Genomic DNA, 16,842 nt, shown 5'->3' with positions numbered 1-16,842 from the left:
ATCTATAATAGAAACTCTGCTAAGTGGCTGTTGTCCTTCAATTATCCTGAGTGAGCCTGTTAGGAAAGTCCTCACTCTGCTCTCTGCGTCTCCAGAGCCAGGTGTGTATCTTCTCCTCCCGGGCAGCCTTCCTGAATTCAAGCACACAGACCAGCTGCCTCCACCATGCTCCTGCCGCCCATGGCAGCCGTGCCATCGATCTAGTCCAGGTGCACCGCACAGTGTGTGAGGCAGGCAGAGCTGGCCCTGGAAATAGAAGTCAGTTCGCCTTCATTCATTTCCCTCCTTTAAAAAACATGTGCCTTGCACCTACCATGTGCCAGGCCTTTGGCTACTTGCTGGGCAGACAATGCTGATCAAGATAGATGATGTCCCTGCTGTCACAGAGGCAGGGGTAGAGTCAGAAAATAAGACAGCAAAAACACAAACAAGATCATTTCTAATCATGATAAATGCTGAGAAGATAACAGAACAGGGTGATGGAATAGAGTATTGAGCGTGGAGTATGGGAGTTACTTTTGATGAGAAAGCCCTCTCCTAGGAGGTCATTTTTAAGCTGAGATGTGAGGGGTGAGGAGTCGGCTTTCCAAGATCTGGAGAGAAAGCATATCAGATGAGGACAAGAGCCCGTGCAAAGACCCTGAGAATAAGGACAAAAACAAAACAAACCCCCCAAAACAGGCCTATGCCATTAAAGCCAAATGAGAGCTCTTGCCTTACAGTCCTTGAATCTTCAGACTGGCCCTGCCTCGCCTCATGCAGACTCTTCTTTAGTGCGTGAATGGGCTGCAAAGTGCCCCTTTCTTAGCCATGCTCCGTTCTCAGCTGGATGTCTGGCAGGTGGCTAGAAGCTGGCTCTCTTCCTCCCAAAACAATGGTGAACATTTTTGGTGTCTCCAAGATGCCAGGAGGACGGCAGATTGTTTCTGTTCAGTCCATCAGTCTCACAAAAGCCCTGAGATCAAAGAGCATGGGCTTAATTTATTTTGTTTATTTTGCAGAGGAAATAGTGCTTCCTTGGACTGAAAGCTCTGAAGACTAAAAGCTGAATGGAGGGGGGGGAGTTTGGATTAAATGAATGGGCTGGCCAGCTCTGACCCAGTTTCCACCCAGCAGAGCAGTGATGGGGGAGGGAATTGCATTCCAGTTCTCTCTGCGCTGGCCCAGGGGCCAGTCACTTCTCCAGCCTGCCCTTTCATGGGGGACGGCCCTCTGCGTAAGTCAGGCTTGATGCAAGTGCCCTTGAAGGTAGCTCGGGAGGAGGGGCGGAGGCTCATGGTGTGCAGCAGCCTCGTGCACTGTCTGATCCTTCAGGTCTGCCTGACATTACCCCCTCACCCTAGCAGTGAGGGCAGGTGTAGATGTAGTGAAGGTCACTTTAATTTTTTTATGAAGCCATCAAATGTGAATGAACTGGGGAGAAGAAACCACTGCTCTTCTAGACTGCAAAAGAGCATTCAAAATGGGGAATTCTGAGGAGGCCGTGAGTGGGCTGGGCAGTGAGGGCAGGGGACATTCCAACTAATTGCTGGAATAACTAATTAGTGCTGTGGTCACAGTGAGCAAGATGTGCCCATGAGAAGCTTGGTTCTGGGAGTTGTGGGTTCATGTTCCTGGTCCACATTTCATTAGCTGTGTGCCGTTGATAAGATCACTCTGTCTCTTTTAGAGGCCTCAGCTCCCTTACCTCTAAAATGGGGGTAATGATACCTGTTTGTTTTACCTTTCAGGGTTGGTGTGAGGTTCCAAAGGGACACAGGGCTTGAATGTGCTGCCGGGCACATAGTAGGTACTCAGTAAATACTGGGTTGCTTAAATGAAAGAATGCATGAATAAGTGAAAGAGACCAAAGCTGGTATATTATTCTAGAACTTTACAACTGTGAGGAATGATGATTAATATGGTAGTGACAGGGAGGAAGTTAAGGGAGACGGTTGCAAAGGACCCATGGAGGTCCACCGCCCCAGGGGCTTGGTCAGCTCTTTCAGGAGCCCTCGCTGCAGGAAGATCAGTCTCTGGACAAATCGCAGCTTGTCCTGCTCATGCAGGATGGGTACCTGGGAAGCACAACCCTGGGGTGCTTGGGTCTGTTTATGGATTTCTTGTTCCTCTAGATAGCTTTTAGACAGCTGTTCATGTGAGGACCTTAAAGGAGAATAGAGCCCAAGAGTGGTGGAAGGCTCTAACTATGGCATTTTGAGTGTGCTCCACTAATTAAATAATTACATCATTGATCCCCAAATGAGGAAGGAAAGAGTGAAGGCGTCAAAAAAACAGGACACGTTCATATGTAGTGATCGCCGACAAGCTCTGATTGTGACAGGCCCTTATGAATGAGGAATGAAGACTTCTCTAACTTAGGGCTGGTCAAAAGAGGTTCAGGAAGGCTGAAACACAGGATAAACCCAAACTAGTAAAAATGGCTAAAGATAGCCACAGACCTTTGTAAAATAATAGGCCCAGAGTTAGAAGATGAATGAGCCAGGATGATATCACTACTCAGGACAGGTGACTCTGTTAGCAGACAGAGGGACAAAACAGAAAGTGAGCATTTCTGTGTTTTCTCTCTATATTCTCCACCTAGAATTGTTTTTCTAAAAGATAGAGCTAGGAACAACAAAAGATCCCGAAAAGCCAAAGGAATCCTGAGAAAAAAGAACAAAGCTGGAGGTATCACACTCCTTGATTTCAAAATATACTACAAAGCCATAGTAACCAAAACAGCATGGTACTGGCACAAAAACAGACACACAGATCAATGGAACAGAAGTGAGAGCCCAGAAATAAACCCACATATCTATGGACAGCTGATATTTGACAAGGGAGCCAAGAGCACAGGATGTAGAAAGGAGAGTCTCTTCAATAAATGGTGTTGGGAAAACTGCACAGCCACTTGCAAAAGAATGAAAGTAACCATTCCCTTACACCGTGCACAAAAGTCAACTCAAAATGGATTAAAGACTTGAATGTAAGACCGAAAACCATGAAACTTCTAGAAGAAAACATAGGCAGTACGCTCTTTGACATCGGTCTGAGCAGCGTATTTTCAAATGCCATGTCTGACAGGGCAAGGGAAACAAAAGAGAAAATGAATGAATGGGACTACAGCGAGCTAAAAAGCTTCTGCACAGCAAAGGAAACCATCAATGAAATGAAAAGACAACCTAACAATCAGGTCTCTGCTACTTCCTTTGGAGGGTCTTTGATCCCACAACAAAACACCCAGCTTGGGTGGCTTAACACAGAAATTAGTCTTCTCACTGAAGAAGATGGAGGCCAGAAGTCCGAGATGAAGGTGTTGGCTGGGTGGCTCTGTCTGAGGCAGCTCTCCTGGGCTTACAGATGCGGGTCTTCTGCTGTGTCTTCACATGGTTGTTCCTCTGTCTGCATGTCTGTGTCCTGACCTCCTCTTATGAGGACGCCAGTCGTATTGGATTAGAGCCGGCTCTAATGACCCTATTTTAATTCATTTACCTCTTTTTTTTTTTTTTAAAGATTTTATTTTTTTCCTTTTTCTCCCCAAAGCCCCCCGGTACATAGTTGTGTATTCTTCGTTGTGGGTTCCTCTAGTTGTGGCATGTGGGACGCTGCCTCAGCGTGGTCTGATGAGCAGTGCCATGTCCGCGCCCAGGATTCGAACTAACGAAACACTGGGCCGCCTGCTGCAGAGTGCGCGAACTTAACCACTCGGCCACGGGGCCAGCCCCAATTCATTTACCTCTTTAAAGACCTTATTTCCAAATACCGTCACATTTGGAGGCACTGGGGGGTTAGGACATCAACATAGGACTTTTGAGGGGGCACAATTCAGCCCATAATAGTACCCCACCTGGTGCCCTGTGAATTTGAGACTTCCTGCTCTGACTGGTGGGACATGACCTGTTCCCAGCCCATGTGAGCTCCGGCGGCTGTTCTCTGTGCTCCTTCAAGGCGTGTCTCCCCCTGCCTTGGGCAGTTGTCTCACACACCTGTGCTGATCAACGCTTAGCTAAAGACTCATGGGGGCGCCTCGGCTGATCTCCAGAGTGTTGCCTGAGCCCTTCTCTTTGGTGCCCAGCCTCCAGCCCGGAGACTGTCCAGGCCACAGCACAGTGAAGGGGGCCCCAGGTGGAGCCCAGGGGTCTTGCTGAGTTGAGGAGATGGAGCTGGGATTCCAGGGAGGCCAAGGCTGGAGGCTGGGGCATTCGTGGGCTCCCCTCCTTTGTTTCTCTCAGGAATTCTCAGGAATTGCTCTCCTGCCCTGCCTGAGCTCCACTGTCTGCAACCCCTTGTTTCAAATGTCAAGTCTTATTTTGCAGTTGTTTCATGAGGGGGGTAAATCAGGTCCCTGCTGCTTCCTCTGGAGGGTCTTTGAGTAGTGGGAAACACCTCTAGTGTTCTGGAACTTTTCATTCTTGCTAGTATTTCTCAGTGAGTGTTAGAAGATGGGTTCTGGAATCTTCATTCTAATGATGTGGTTTATCCCTGGGAATAATTTTTGATTGGATTGTTAAGCTGAGTGCTTGTGAGCTCTTAAAGATGCAAGTGGTGGTCCTAGGAGCCAACCTGGGCTCCATACACACAGGTCAAGCTAGAACCACCAATTATTAAGGAACACATCTCAACCTGTAGGGCTTCCTTTACCATGAGTTAACCTAAAGTCACAGGAGTGAGTTTTGCTATGTACCAGGATTTCCTCTGTGCCAGGTTTTGTCCCTACAGTATCTCTGTCAGTCAGTTGCTGTCATCCCTGTTTTCCATATGAGGAAACTACAGAGAGATTAAGGAAATTTCCCAAATCTAGGGTTTGAACTCAGTTCTCCCGGCCCTTAAATGAGATGCTACATTGTCCAGCATCTTCATCAGCATCTTGATTAGGGAAGATCCAAGAGCTGGAACTTCAACTCAAATCAGCAAAACAGAAGCAACAGATCAGACACGAGATGAAGGGTCCTTCTTTGTCCCTGCATTGAGAGAAGAAAACATCCTCAGAAGCAGATGGAAGCTAAATACTTAGTCCTGGAAAAGGCCTCCTTTTTGAAAGGGAACTTAGGGCTTATTCAGTTCCCAACTTACAGCTGGGGTTAGTGGTGGCCAGCAGCCAATAGCTCCTGAGTTCGTGTCACACTCATGGGCAGACAGGAAGCTTCCCTGGCAGGACTTTCTCCCCGTGGTCCCAATCTCCGTTGTATGGAGGGACTTTTCCTTGTACATTTCTAAATTGTATAATTATCCGAGTAGCTGGTGGATACAACTTTGTCGATTATAAATAAATCATCACCTCGCCTCCTCATCACCATCAAAATGTCTTTCACGCTCCAATTAAATTAGCTCACTTACTTCTTTCTCTAATAAACTTTTCTGAAAGTTAACCCCCTTGACTCCATCTGGAGAAGAACCCTGGTTAGATGTCAATTATGCCTTGCTCTCCTGGGCACCCGCTTCCCTCTGTCCTGTGAGTGTAACTCACTCTGCGTGACCATCATGCCTGATCTGGGGTCACGCATGTGGTCTGGGTAACCACACAAGGCATCACCAGTCTTACTCTATTGTGTGGGGGACCTGGACTGAGGGAGAGCAGGGGCAGGTGAGGAGAAGATCACCGTCTGGTAACTTCCTCCTTCCAGGGGCCGGGTAGGGCAGTGGGGGGAAGGGGAGAGTCTTGCTGAATTTTATTAAAAGAGCACTTTGCTGTCTTGGAATGCCAGCTCATGTCCAGAGCAGTGAGGAAATATAGGATTTGTGCTTTTATTGTCACGCTTTTAGCAAAGTTTTGATGGGAAGGAGACATCAAGTGGGGAGTTGAGTCAGAGCCAGGGGTTTTCCCACGCAAAATGCTTGTGAGACGTAGTTTTCTGTGGTGAAAAGACTCGTGAAATTAAAAAAAATGTTTGGTGAATATCTGCAAACTTTTGTTTACTGCAGGGTTATAATTGAGCTATATGCTTTGGGTAGAAAAACCCAGGCATGTAGGTCTCTGTAAATACAGGTGCCCTGACATGGCGATGGCTGGTAGCCTGGCCTGTAAGCAGGAGGGGCAGTCACTAGAACACGTGGTCCACACGCTACAGAGACTGCCCACACCTGGGCGGGTGAACATCTGGCCTCTGTGTGAGTACACCAGGCTGCCAACCCAGTTTACAGGTTACCTCTTCTGGAGCCTGTCCTTGTAGCCCAGGCTAGAAGTGAGCTTTCCTCCTCTGAACCCCAGTTGCGCTTCATCCATATCTGTGCTATTAGGGCTCTGGACACTCTCTGCCTCAGATTTGAGTCGGTTACATACCTTTTTACCTCCTTACCTGGACTGTACCCTCCTTTGAGGACAGGGTCCAGGTCTGGGTCATCTTTGTGACCTCTCCTTGGTGGACAGGTCACCTTCGGGTTAAGAGGTTCCTTTTTCTTTCTCCCCAATGTCCTCCAGCCAATGTGTTGCTCAGGGTGAAAATAAGAGGGTGGTTCCTCCTCTGTATTCTGGGAGCCTCTGGGTCCGGCTGCCCTTGTATTTCAGGGGCTCAGAGCTGATGGAGAATGGCTTCAGCTGAGATTTGAAGCTAAGCCAATAAGAGTTTTGGTCTGCTGCATTAGCTGGCCTCTTGTAGTGGGTCTCACGTGGCCCTCCCCCTCACCTGGACTCAGGACAGTGCGGCCTTTGGGTGGGTCTGTGGCAGGACATGACGGCTGAAACCCTGAAGTCTCGAACGTCTGTATGAGGGGCAGTACATCCTCTTCCTCATAGAATATCTTAAAGTTTAAAAAAGAGGCTTTTTATGATAAAATCATGTGTCTATGGTAGAAAACTTGAGAAATGCAAAAAAATTATAAGGAGAAAGCAAGTTCAACTGTAATTCTACAATGCAGCCATCATATTTTGGTGTATTTTATTATTATAATGAAATGTTATTCTGAAAACATGATTGGATCATAATGTATGTAAAGCTTCAAAATATAGTTATGTTTAAAAATAGAATTAACACATATGATAAACATTCAAATAATTCATAAAGTATAAAATGAAAAGGAAAAGTTTTACTCCTCCCCCTCACCGTCCCTGACACCTCTCTCTAAAGGTGTCTACTCTCAGAGAGCCTCTTGTACCCTCCATGGAGGGGTGTGCATTCACTGGGTTTTCTGTGTGTGAGTCGTTAAGCTTATTTCTTACTTTTTAAACTTAGAAATAGGAAATGAGCATTTTCTTCTGCTATTTCTAATATATTTTTAATGGCACCACCTCAGTCTGTCATGACTGTTTACTCTGTTGTTGGACATTTAGTTTCTTTCCAGTTTATTTGTTACTAAAAGTAACACTTCATAATAAAAACATCTTTTACGTATAATTTTTCCTGCCTCTGCTTATTTTTTCTGGACAGATTTCCAGAAATGGAATTATTTTAGCAAAGGACAGGAACTTGTATGGCTGTTGGTAGATACTGTCAAATTATGATATATATTTTTCTGTAGAAATAGGACCATTTCTTTTTCCCATAAATTCTTTTTGATATTTTGAAGATTAAAAAAGTAATACAAGAAGACCTGCTCTTTATAACAAGTTCCAATGGTACAGAAGTTTGTGGAATGAAAAGTAAAAGGCAACCCTCATCACCATCTCACCTCTCCTCTGAAATAAGGTCTGGTGGAGCCGAACCAGGAATCGGACAGACCTGGGTTGGAGCGCGGATGTTGCCATTGATTAGCTGTGTGGTGGTGGGTTGGTTAAGCAGTTGCTGGGATTTGGTCTCCCATCTGTAAAATGAATGTGCCAACCCTCGCCTTGTCAGATTGTGTGAGGATGAGGTGGGTGTATGCAGAGGGCCTGGCCAACGGTCGGCACTATTACTATTGTGGTCTTTGTTGAATGACTGACTGCTGTTCTCTGTGTGAGGTGTAATCCACAGACTCAGGCTGAAATCGTGCTAGAAAGCAATACCCTCATTCTGATGAATGCCGGTCCTTCTCTGTGAGATTGCTTTCAGTCTGAGCTGATAGAATCACAATGCTGTGAGCTCCCCAAGTAGGAGACAGCATTCCCAGCAGCGTGGGGAGCTACAGCTGTTCCACTGAGCTTCAGCTTGTGTCCTGGTGTGGTTGTCTAGGCCCTTCGACTAAGAGGATATCATCGCTCTTTTATTAGGATGGACACACCCTGCCTTATTCTTCCTGAGAACTCTGACAGTAAGGAGAGAAGAATCAGGCAAGAGAAGTCCCAGCGAGTGTCCCCTTGGAATGTCAGCCTGCTCAAAATTGTAGGCATGACACCATATACCCTGCTATTTATATTGCACTAAATTCTGCAAATATCTTTAGTAACACTAAGCGCTGGGTTGTTTTAACAGCATCTCTAATTATAACCTTTTTAACGTTTCTCGTGCTGTCATGCCATCCTGATTAAAGTGCCGTAGTGAGTAAAGCTGTTTGCACCTAGTGGCAGCATTGCTAATGAGAAGGTGCCACTAAACTGACCTCCAGGAAAAAAAGGCTGAGCCATCATTTAGAATACTGAGGACCCAATGAGCCACTGCTCTGGATCCCAGGATCCAAAACATCCCAGATCAAGCGTCTCCCGTGTGGTCTTCAGGCTGCAGGTGCGAGATGAAAGAGCAAGTGCGCTGTGTGATTCCAAGGGAGCCAGAGGAAGGCAGTTTTTTGTAAGGTGTTTCTATTTTAGTGGCCTCAGCATCATTTAATCTACCTGATCAACAGCTACTCTGAGTGTGCCTGGAAGAGGGGCAGGCCCTGTGAGAGCTCAGTCACCAGGTAGAAACTTATATAATTCCATCTATTTGTCAAATGTTTATTGAGCATCTTCTCTGGGAGAAACCCAGATTATAATAATAAGAGGAAACCCTTGATACCAAGGGGGATGAGCACTGCTGCAGACTGGGTTCTCTGGAAACTGATACTGAGTTTGGCGAAGGATGTTTATTAGGCATCAATGCCTGTGAAAGGAGGGGCAGAGGCAGGATCAGAGGGACAAGTGGAGGGCTGATGCAGGACCCCCCACGCCTCAGCCAGCCCTGCAGGAAGCTCAGAGTGAATGTTGCCCGACAGAGTTGATCCCTTTGGGCCGGAAGGGCTGGACCTCTATACTCACCTCTCATGCAGTCACCAGATGCTGACTATTCCAGGAAGGGTGTGACCTTGGGTCAAGCTACTTTGTAGCTGAGGCAGATCCTGATGGAGCTGCAGGCTGTCTGCTGACCCCACCTCCTTTAGCTGAGCCACACGTCTTTCCCTGAAGGGGCATCGGGCCAGGGTGTCTCCACAGGCAGGCACGGCTGATGAGGGAGGGCGTATGAGTTCCACAGGAACCTTGAAGGACACCTCGGGCTCTGGGAGTCACAAAGGAACAGGGAGGGCTTCCAGGTGAGGAGGACAGTGTGAGTGAAGGTAGGGAGGTAGGAAAATAGCACATCACAAGGCAGAGAGAGTATGAAAATCATTGCAGCTTGGAGGTCTAGGCAGAGATCCTGTCACCATTGAGAAACGGGTCACCTCTTATGTGACCTTTCCTGTTGTTTGCTGTGTAGCTATTCTCTGAAGCCTGTAACTCCCATCACCTTTACGGAAGACAGGCAAACCTGGTGATGCATCTTCGCAAGTGACCTGGAGTGGCCTTTGCTCTGTGTCCTCCAGCCAGTGCCCCTTGGGCACCTGGGGAGATTGTCTGCTTCTTCCTGCACAGAGCCTGGGTTTTCAGGGCTCGTCCTTCATAGAGGTGGCGGTGACCTCTGGGGCAGCTGACCAGGGCCTTGAGAATCTCATTGAACCTGGGCACCCATTTCAGTTCACAGGCTCTTCTGAGGTGGGCACAGGGGATCTGGATAGAACTCTCCAACTCCCAAGCTTGGTAGGGCTGCCCTCGCCCTCTGACCCACATCTGGATGAAGCTGCCTGCCAGACAGCCAGATTGCTGGGCATCTCATAGCCCCTCAGATGAAGAAAGACTGGTCTTTGGCCTGATGGCTTGTCTGTTTTGATTCCTGAGAAAGCCCCCAAGCTGAAGGGAATTTTGTAGGCAGTGACTCTGTTCAGCTTCACTGGTGGTCTGGGAATCTCCTTAGCCAGGTGCTTGAGGCATCAAAGAAAAGAACATGGAAACAGAAGTCATATCCCAAGGAGGCAGGTTACCAGGTCCAGCCAGCTCCCTCCTGGCACCTGCCTTCCCCACTCAGTGCCTTCCTCTCACATGCTCCCTGTTCCTCTCCCAGCCTCCTGCCTTCCTCTGGCTCTCTAGCCCATGCTATCACGTGACCGACAAGGGCCACACCGTGAGTCCTCATTGCATGAAGTAGGATTTCCTCCTGACTGTCCTCAGAGGCCCTGGCTTGGGTGTTGTGGTGGTATTTTAGGCTTTGACAAAGGAGGAGAGATAGAGTGGCCCCTTGGCCTGTTTGTGGCTAACCTCCCTTGGCCTTAACTGATGACTGTGGTGACATCTGTGGATAGTAAGCGGGTCCCAGCGCAGCCCTGTGTGACTGAGTTTCCTGAGTTATCCATATCAGCAGTCAAGAAGCCAGACCGCTTGGCTGCTAATTCTGCTCGCTGGTACCTGGTGTGGAGTTTGGGTTTCAGGTCCCTCCTGCCCACTCACTACTGAGTTCTATTAGGAAATATTGCATACCTAAAAATAGCAATTACTTATAAGTATAGTAATAGAAGTGTCAGAAGGTAAAGTTAATTAGGAATTTTCATTAAAGGATCTTGTTGAAATTGGTCATTCGTTTATATTTTTCTGATCTACAAATCAACCGTAGGGACATTTATATCTTTTTATTTTCCCATATGTGCTAGCATTGTGTGTGTATCTATGAGAGAGAGAGAGAGGGAGAGAGAGGGAGAGAGAGAGAAAGAGAGAGAGAGAGAGAGAGGGAATCTTTCTGTGGAAGATCCTGAATGGGTTGTTTCCCTTTAAATGGGGCTTGCGTCAGCTCAGCACACGAGATATTCTTGGAACTTGCCTTGATAGAAAGCTGACATACTAGCCACATTTTTTTCTTGTGGCTTCCCTGGGTTTTCTGAACCTGAGCAAAGCTTGTTTTCCATCTCTAAATACTGCTGGCTGGTTTTTGCTGTTGGGATTCCAGCATTTGGGCCTATCTGGGGCAAGCTTTGGGCATCTCGTAGGTGTTCCGCAGCTGTAGTTGGGTTGCTATAGGAACCAGATGTCACTGTGCGGCATGGGGCCTCTTTAGTTCTCCATGTGCCGCCCCGGCCTGGGGAGTAACAGTGACAGTGACACCCTTGCTCACAGCCCCAGTGGGGAATTCCCTGTTCCATCCAGCAAGGCTTTGCAAGGCCCCAACCATGGCGACCACCGCAGGGGGTCAGGAATTCTTGAGGTGTGTTTTTCCCTTGCTCGGGGGAGCCTTCACCTTTAGACAGGCTGCCCAGCTGCCCCTCGGGGCTCCGCAGCGCTCACTGGGGCAGGGTGTCCTCGGGCATTTGGGAATGCCTGGGAGGCACCAGGATAACCTCTAGAGTGGTTGGGAACACTAAGGCTGATAGCCACCCTGGGGCAGCCTCCCCCTAAACCTGGAGACAACTGAGGCATTTCATGTGGCATTTTACATCTCGAGAACCAGCTAATGGGATGGTGAATGTAATTGCCATGTGGCAAATTAAGCTTACAGTGCTGTTTCATTATTAATTTCAATCAAAGTCATTAGTTACTATTTAAGGATCTGTCTGCTTGGCCCCCTACACCATACTTCATCCGGCTGCCTGCAGCTTTTGAAGAAGAGGGAGAAATGGTCTCTTTCTCTTCGCTGCTGCTCATCCTTGGAGAATTTACTCTGGTGAAATACTGGGTGATTCTCAGGACTGAGTCTTTGCCAGAGCAGAAGGAGTCTAGACAGCTCACCACAATAATTCCATATGCTTGGAAGTCTCAGCCCCATTAAGCAAGTTCCTACTATGTGCTTACCACCTTTCTAAATTATATCCTTGTATTCTCAAAACAGCCCTTTGTGGGAGGCATTTTTTAATCCCCATTTCTCAGATGAGGAGATTGAGGCTCAGAAAATTAAATGAATCACCAACGTTCGCCTAGCTAGGAAGTGGCATAGCTAAGATTTGACCTTGGTCTCTGATTCCAAAGGCTGATCCCTTCATGTTCCACCTGAGAGCCAATGCAGGGCCAGGCAGGCCTGATTCCTTGTGTGCTGAGGTCTCTGCACTTCATGAGGACTGTCATTCTCTCCATTGGGCAGTTATCTCATCCTGTCCTCCATGGACCCCATGAAGCCCAGCCTAGATGAACTCCCCTAAGAAGGATTTTGCAAGCCATGACCACCACCAATAAGTGACTCTGAAAATGCCCATGAGGGGATTTAGTGATGGATCCAAAGGAGGCAGGTGTCTGTGGCAGCCCCTGTCGGCTGGAGCATCCCAGAAGCCTGCTGGGACCACTGAGAAGAATTTTCCTATGGGAAAACATGCACGAGGAGACAGTCTGGCCTCTCAGTGGGAGACTGGTGTTCCCCAGGGGCTTTTCTCTCACCCAGTTGCCCATCTGTATGTGTGTACCCATCTGCTCCTGCATCCTGGGTGATCTTGGGCCATCACCATGGTATCTGTGTTGCTGGGCCAACACATTAGCTGAAAAGCAAACACATGCCAGGAAGGAGGGCTCTCCCTGCACCTTGGTGACCTGTGCAGAGCGAGGACTCCTGAGCCAGGATGGGAGGAGGAAAGATGACAGGGTAAACAGCAGGTGTCAGACACTTAGGGAAATGTATTCAGATTCACACTGAACAGGATCAGCAGCCCCAAGTACAGAAGTCGAATGTGCAGACTCCTGTTGCCACCTTGCCTTCCGCTGGGGGCTGAAGAGGTAAGCGGGAGGGGGAGAAACCAGCCACTTGCATACTAAGTCCAGTGCACATGGGGAGTCGGGGCCAGATGTAGATAAAAGCTGCCAGTGACACTCTTTAGGGAGCATTGCCATGTGCCAGGCTCCAGGAGAGATTTCTCTCTCACTGGTCCTCATCAGCAATCCCAGGTCAGTACCTTTATTGTGCCCATTGGATAGTTGAGGAAACTAAGGCACTGAGTGACTAAGGCACTTGCCCAAGGTCTTACAACTGGTAAAGTAACAGATCCAGAAGGCAAGGCCAGGCTCATCTGACATCAAACCTGGGTCCCCACTGGGGTTGCAGGGCCTGGAGGGCAGCATAGGAGCCGGGGCAAGAGAGGGCTAACGTGTAGGGTGCAAAAATCCCATCTGGGAGGGTGAGGACACCAGTGGGGCAGGAGTGACAGCAGTGATGGAGTTGGAGAGGTGGCATATGTCCAGGTGGCATGGGGAGAGGAGCCCTCGGTTCCAGGCTTCCTTTTGCAGTCATGGGGAATCTAGGACTGGTGCTCCTGCCCTTGGATGTTCATTTAACTCACCTCCTGGTTCTAGGTCAGGAGAATCGACCCCTTGGGGTGGCTGGTATAGCCTGGGAATATGGTGGGGTGGGAGTGATGGCTGAACAGGGACACAGTGGGTGGTCAGGTAGGAAAGGCCTTGGGTGGCTGGAGCTAGGTCTTGACTCCGTGAGCAAGGAGACACTCAAAGCAAATGGACCTTTCCCGTCTCCTGGCCGATCACTTTCCTGACCCCCACCCTCCTCTAAGAACTGTGAGTGGCCAAGCAGTCTCCACTGCTGGCTCAGGTGGGAGAAGGGTGGTCCCCATAGACCCAGGGAGTTTCTGAAGCTTTCCTTAGGCTACACTGGCCTGGATCAGGTGAGTGAAACCCCCATGTTCCTCATTCTGCCACCTGGGGACCCTATCTTTGTTTGCAAGACAGAAAAAAATCTCAGCCTATTGTCCAACACTTCTATTTACAGCCACCAAATAATTAAGCAGATCAACCTGTCCAGGATCAGTAGGGGCCACCCGGCTGGTGGGCCATATGGTGAGTCTGCAGGGTCACCAAGTGGCTAATAGGAGAGAGGAGAGTTTGGAGAGCCTCTTGTTGATGTTCATGCTTCATTTCTTCCCAGTGTGTTTTTGATCAACAGAAGGATTAAAAATAGCATTTGAAAAAAAAAAATTCTGCTCGCTGGATATGACCCTGGAGGGCTCTTTGGATCACATTTACTTGCTTCCCTGGTGACACAGTGTGCTAAATTCTAAACAGCCATAGGAAGAAGCCCAGCTGAAGACTCCAGGTGTCCCCTTTCTTGGTCGGTTTCTGAGGTGTATCATGACCGTAACTTCTTGTTTGCTTTTGTCAAGACCCAAGGGCTTCTTGGCCAACTCCTGTGATAGTTCATCATATTCTCTCCTTGCCACCCTCTAGTGCATCCAGTATATCATAAGACTTCTCTACCCTCACTCCAATCCCTCCATGGCTCACTATTACTTAGAGGGTAAAGATCCAACTCCTTAAACTAGTGTCCAAGGCCGCTGAGGCTTGGGCTCAGCCCACCTTTCCAGCTCTGTACCCTACTCTCCTACGCCATCTTCAGTCACTTGGGCCGCCCCACCCTTCCAGATACGGGGGCTGCCTCTTAGAAGTTTGACTCTCCCTGGAATGCTCTCTCACTTCCTCTTTGCCTGTTCAAATCCTGCTCACCCCGCAAAATCCAGTTCACATTCAATCTCCTGGGCTTCCTACAATCTCAGAATGATGTCTTTTTTTTTTCTGGACCTTTAGAGCAATTCTGTCTGAGCGCTTTCATTTGGCAATTAATCATGTTCTGCCTGGCAGTATTTTCCCCACTATTATCTCAAAGAGTTATTTAAATATTTCATCAGCGTTTAGTCTTCATGTTTGTCCTGCCACCTCAGCTGGACTGAGTCTGCTAGAGAGCAGAGACAGGGTCCTTGCTTCTCCAGTGGGCAGTGATGTGTGGTGGTCGCCCACGCGGTCTCCAGAGCCTGCTGACACGTCTCATCCTCGCTCTGCCTTTTACTAACCGTGGAATCTTAGGAAAGTTTTAACTTCTTTGTGTCTCAGTTTCCCCAACTATAAACTGTGGATAAAAATTGCACCCATCTCTTAGAGTTGTAAGGATTCAGTGAGTTAATATGTGCAAAGAAAGGGCTTAGAACAGGGCTTGATAGTGTTTGCCAAGATCCTTATATGCCCACTTCCTCTCCACCCGGCCACAGCCCACCACCTTGGACGCAGTACACAGGCTAGACCTGCTTGTTCTTTTCATCTGGTGTAGAGTCATTTGTACAGATGAGAAAGCTCTGACTCAGAGAGGGTAGGAGGGTTTCTGAAGGTCACACAGCAGGAAGTAGCAGAGGGCCTAAGGTGGCAGGGCTGAGATTGCAGTGCTCCAGGGGCCACAAGGCCTTTCTTTTCATGTGCTGCCCTATTGAGGGCAGCTCTTATACCTTTTCACTCCAAATTCTTACCTGTTGTAAAAACTATAGAATAAGCACTTTAAAAGACATTTAAAAAATCAGTCATAATTCCACCAGCATAGCACGACAGCTGTCCCTATCTTTCATTTTTAAAAATACTTTAAATCCCTGAAAAAATTATTCTTATTTTTATCCTGTGCCAATGACAGTATATTTTAACGGCACTTCCTGCCTTCCCGTCCTTTCTTTCCCTTTCCTTCCATCCTTCCCACCTGATAACCTCTGGGTAACATGATGCTTCCACCCTCTGTCCAGAGTTTATCTCCTGAAGGAGGATGCAGTCGCCAGATCCCACTCAGAAAGCAGCCCTGGCTCACTCTTGGTATTGGAGCTCTTTGCTCTGCCGTCTGGCGGCCACATAAGTTCCAGATGCTAGAAGGCCAAGGGGAAAGCTAGGCAGCAGGGAGAAGCTGGAAATGCCTCCTTAGTCCTTACTTTTCCATCCACTCAAGTGGAGCATTTTGGCTGAAGGATGGTGTGTATGTGTGTGTGTGTGTGTGTGTGTGTGTAAAGAAATAGGACTGGAATAGTTTTAGGCACCAGGAACCCCCTCACTTTCTAGCCTGGTACATTCAGATAATTTTCTTTTGGTGCCTCTGACCTGTAGTAAGTTTTAAGCTCTATATAGTCATCTTTACTGCATATGGCTTTCTTAGCACTTGCGTATGTTCATTTTAGACAGTTATTGAATTGTGTGCCAGAGGGGCATATTTCAGTACATGTGATAACAAAATGCAAATGGCACTTCCCTGGGAAGGCCATGCCCTGTGCTGCTGGAAACAGCCCATGCTTTTGGTGCCGTAGTAGCTGTGTGACCTTGGGTACGTTACTTTACTTCTCTATGCTCAGTTTCCTTCTCTGTAAAATGGAGGTGATCACTCCTAACCACGCTTGGCGCATTAGTCGAATGAGATGCTGTGTGTAAAGCCCCGAGCAGAAAGCCTGGCAAATAGCAGAGCGGGGATAGCAGTCCCCTCCTTCTTCCTTTCCCGAAAACTTTTCTTTAGAGCTTGTGAAACTGCCAAGGAGTTAATAAGCTGTTAACAAACACTTAAGTGTTCCAGGGAAGCTCAGACTACAAAGGATTGCTTTTGGAGAGTGAAGAATCTTCTTGTAATGTAAATAGTCAACTCCAATTTAAGTTTTGAACTTTGCTAAGCCTCTAGTTTAACCTGTTAAGCTCTAGCTGGGATTCTGGGACTCAGTCCCCGCTGGGTCTCCACTGAGAAGCAGGGCCAGGGCCCGTGACCCGTGGAGGCCGGCTGTGCTGGGGTCTTGATTTCCTTAGGAAGGGGCTTGGATTGGGCCTGTTGTACAAGCCGCCTACAGCCGCTCTTAGGAACATCTGGGGATCCCGTTTCATCTTCCCCTCCCAATTCAGATACGTCTGCACCTGCCGAGACTGCTTCACTGCCTCCACTTTTTGGGTGTCATTTGTCTGAATTCCACTCATGGTCTAAGATGGGGAATGAAAGCATTTGAAAAGCCCTCCTCCTTTTC

The 16,842-nt window shown here is 48.1% G+C and overlaps 1 protein-coding gene across 26 annotated transcripts in view; it reads left to right on the top strand.

The window, feature by feature from the left end:
• The window catches only part of KCNMA1 (potassium calcium-activated channel subfamily M alpha 1), a 719,065-nt gene that overhangs the window by 159,326 nt on the left and 542,897 nt on the right, over positions 1 to 16,842 (top strand). For 3 of the 26 annotated variants that reach the window (XM_070612991.1, XM_070612986.1, XM_070612978.1), the window contains exon 1: positions 12,632 to 12,808. The exons of the other annotated variants lie outside the window; for them this stretch is intronic. In XM_070612991.1, the coding sequence (XP_070469092.1) occupies positions 12,761 to 12,808 (48 nt within the window). In that variant the 5' untranslated portion in view covers positions 12,632 to 12,760. Of the gene's footprint in view, positions 1 to 12,631; positions 12,809 to 16,842 lie in introns of those variants that run through there. 26 annotated transcript variants of the gene reach the window in all.

Source organism: Equus przewalskii, chromosome 1, assembly GCF_037783145.1.
Source record: "Equus przewalskii isolate Varuska chromosome 1, EquPr2, whole genome shotgun sequence".
Classification (NCBI taxonomy): domain Eukaryota; kingdom Metazoa; phylum Chordata; class Mammalia; order Perissodactyla; family Equidae; genus Equus; species Equus przewalskii.
This window is presented reverse-complemented; position numbering and strand designations above follow the sequence as displayed.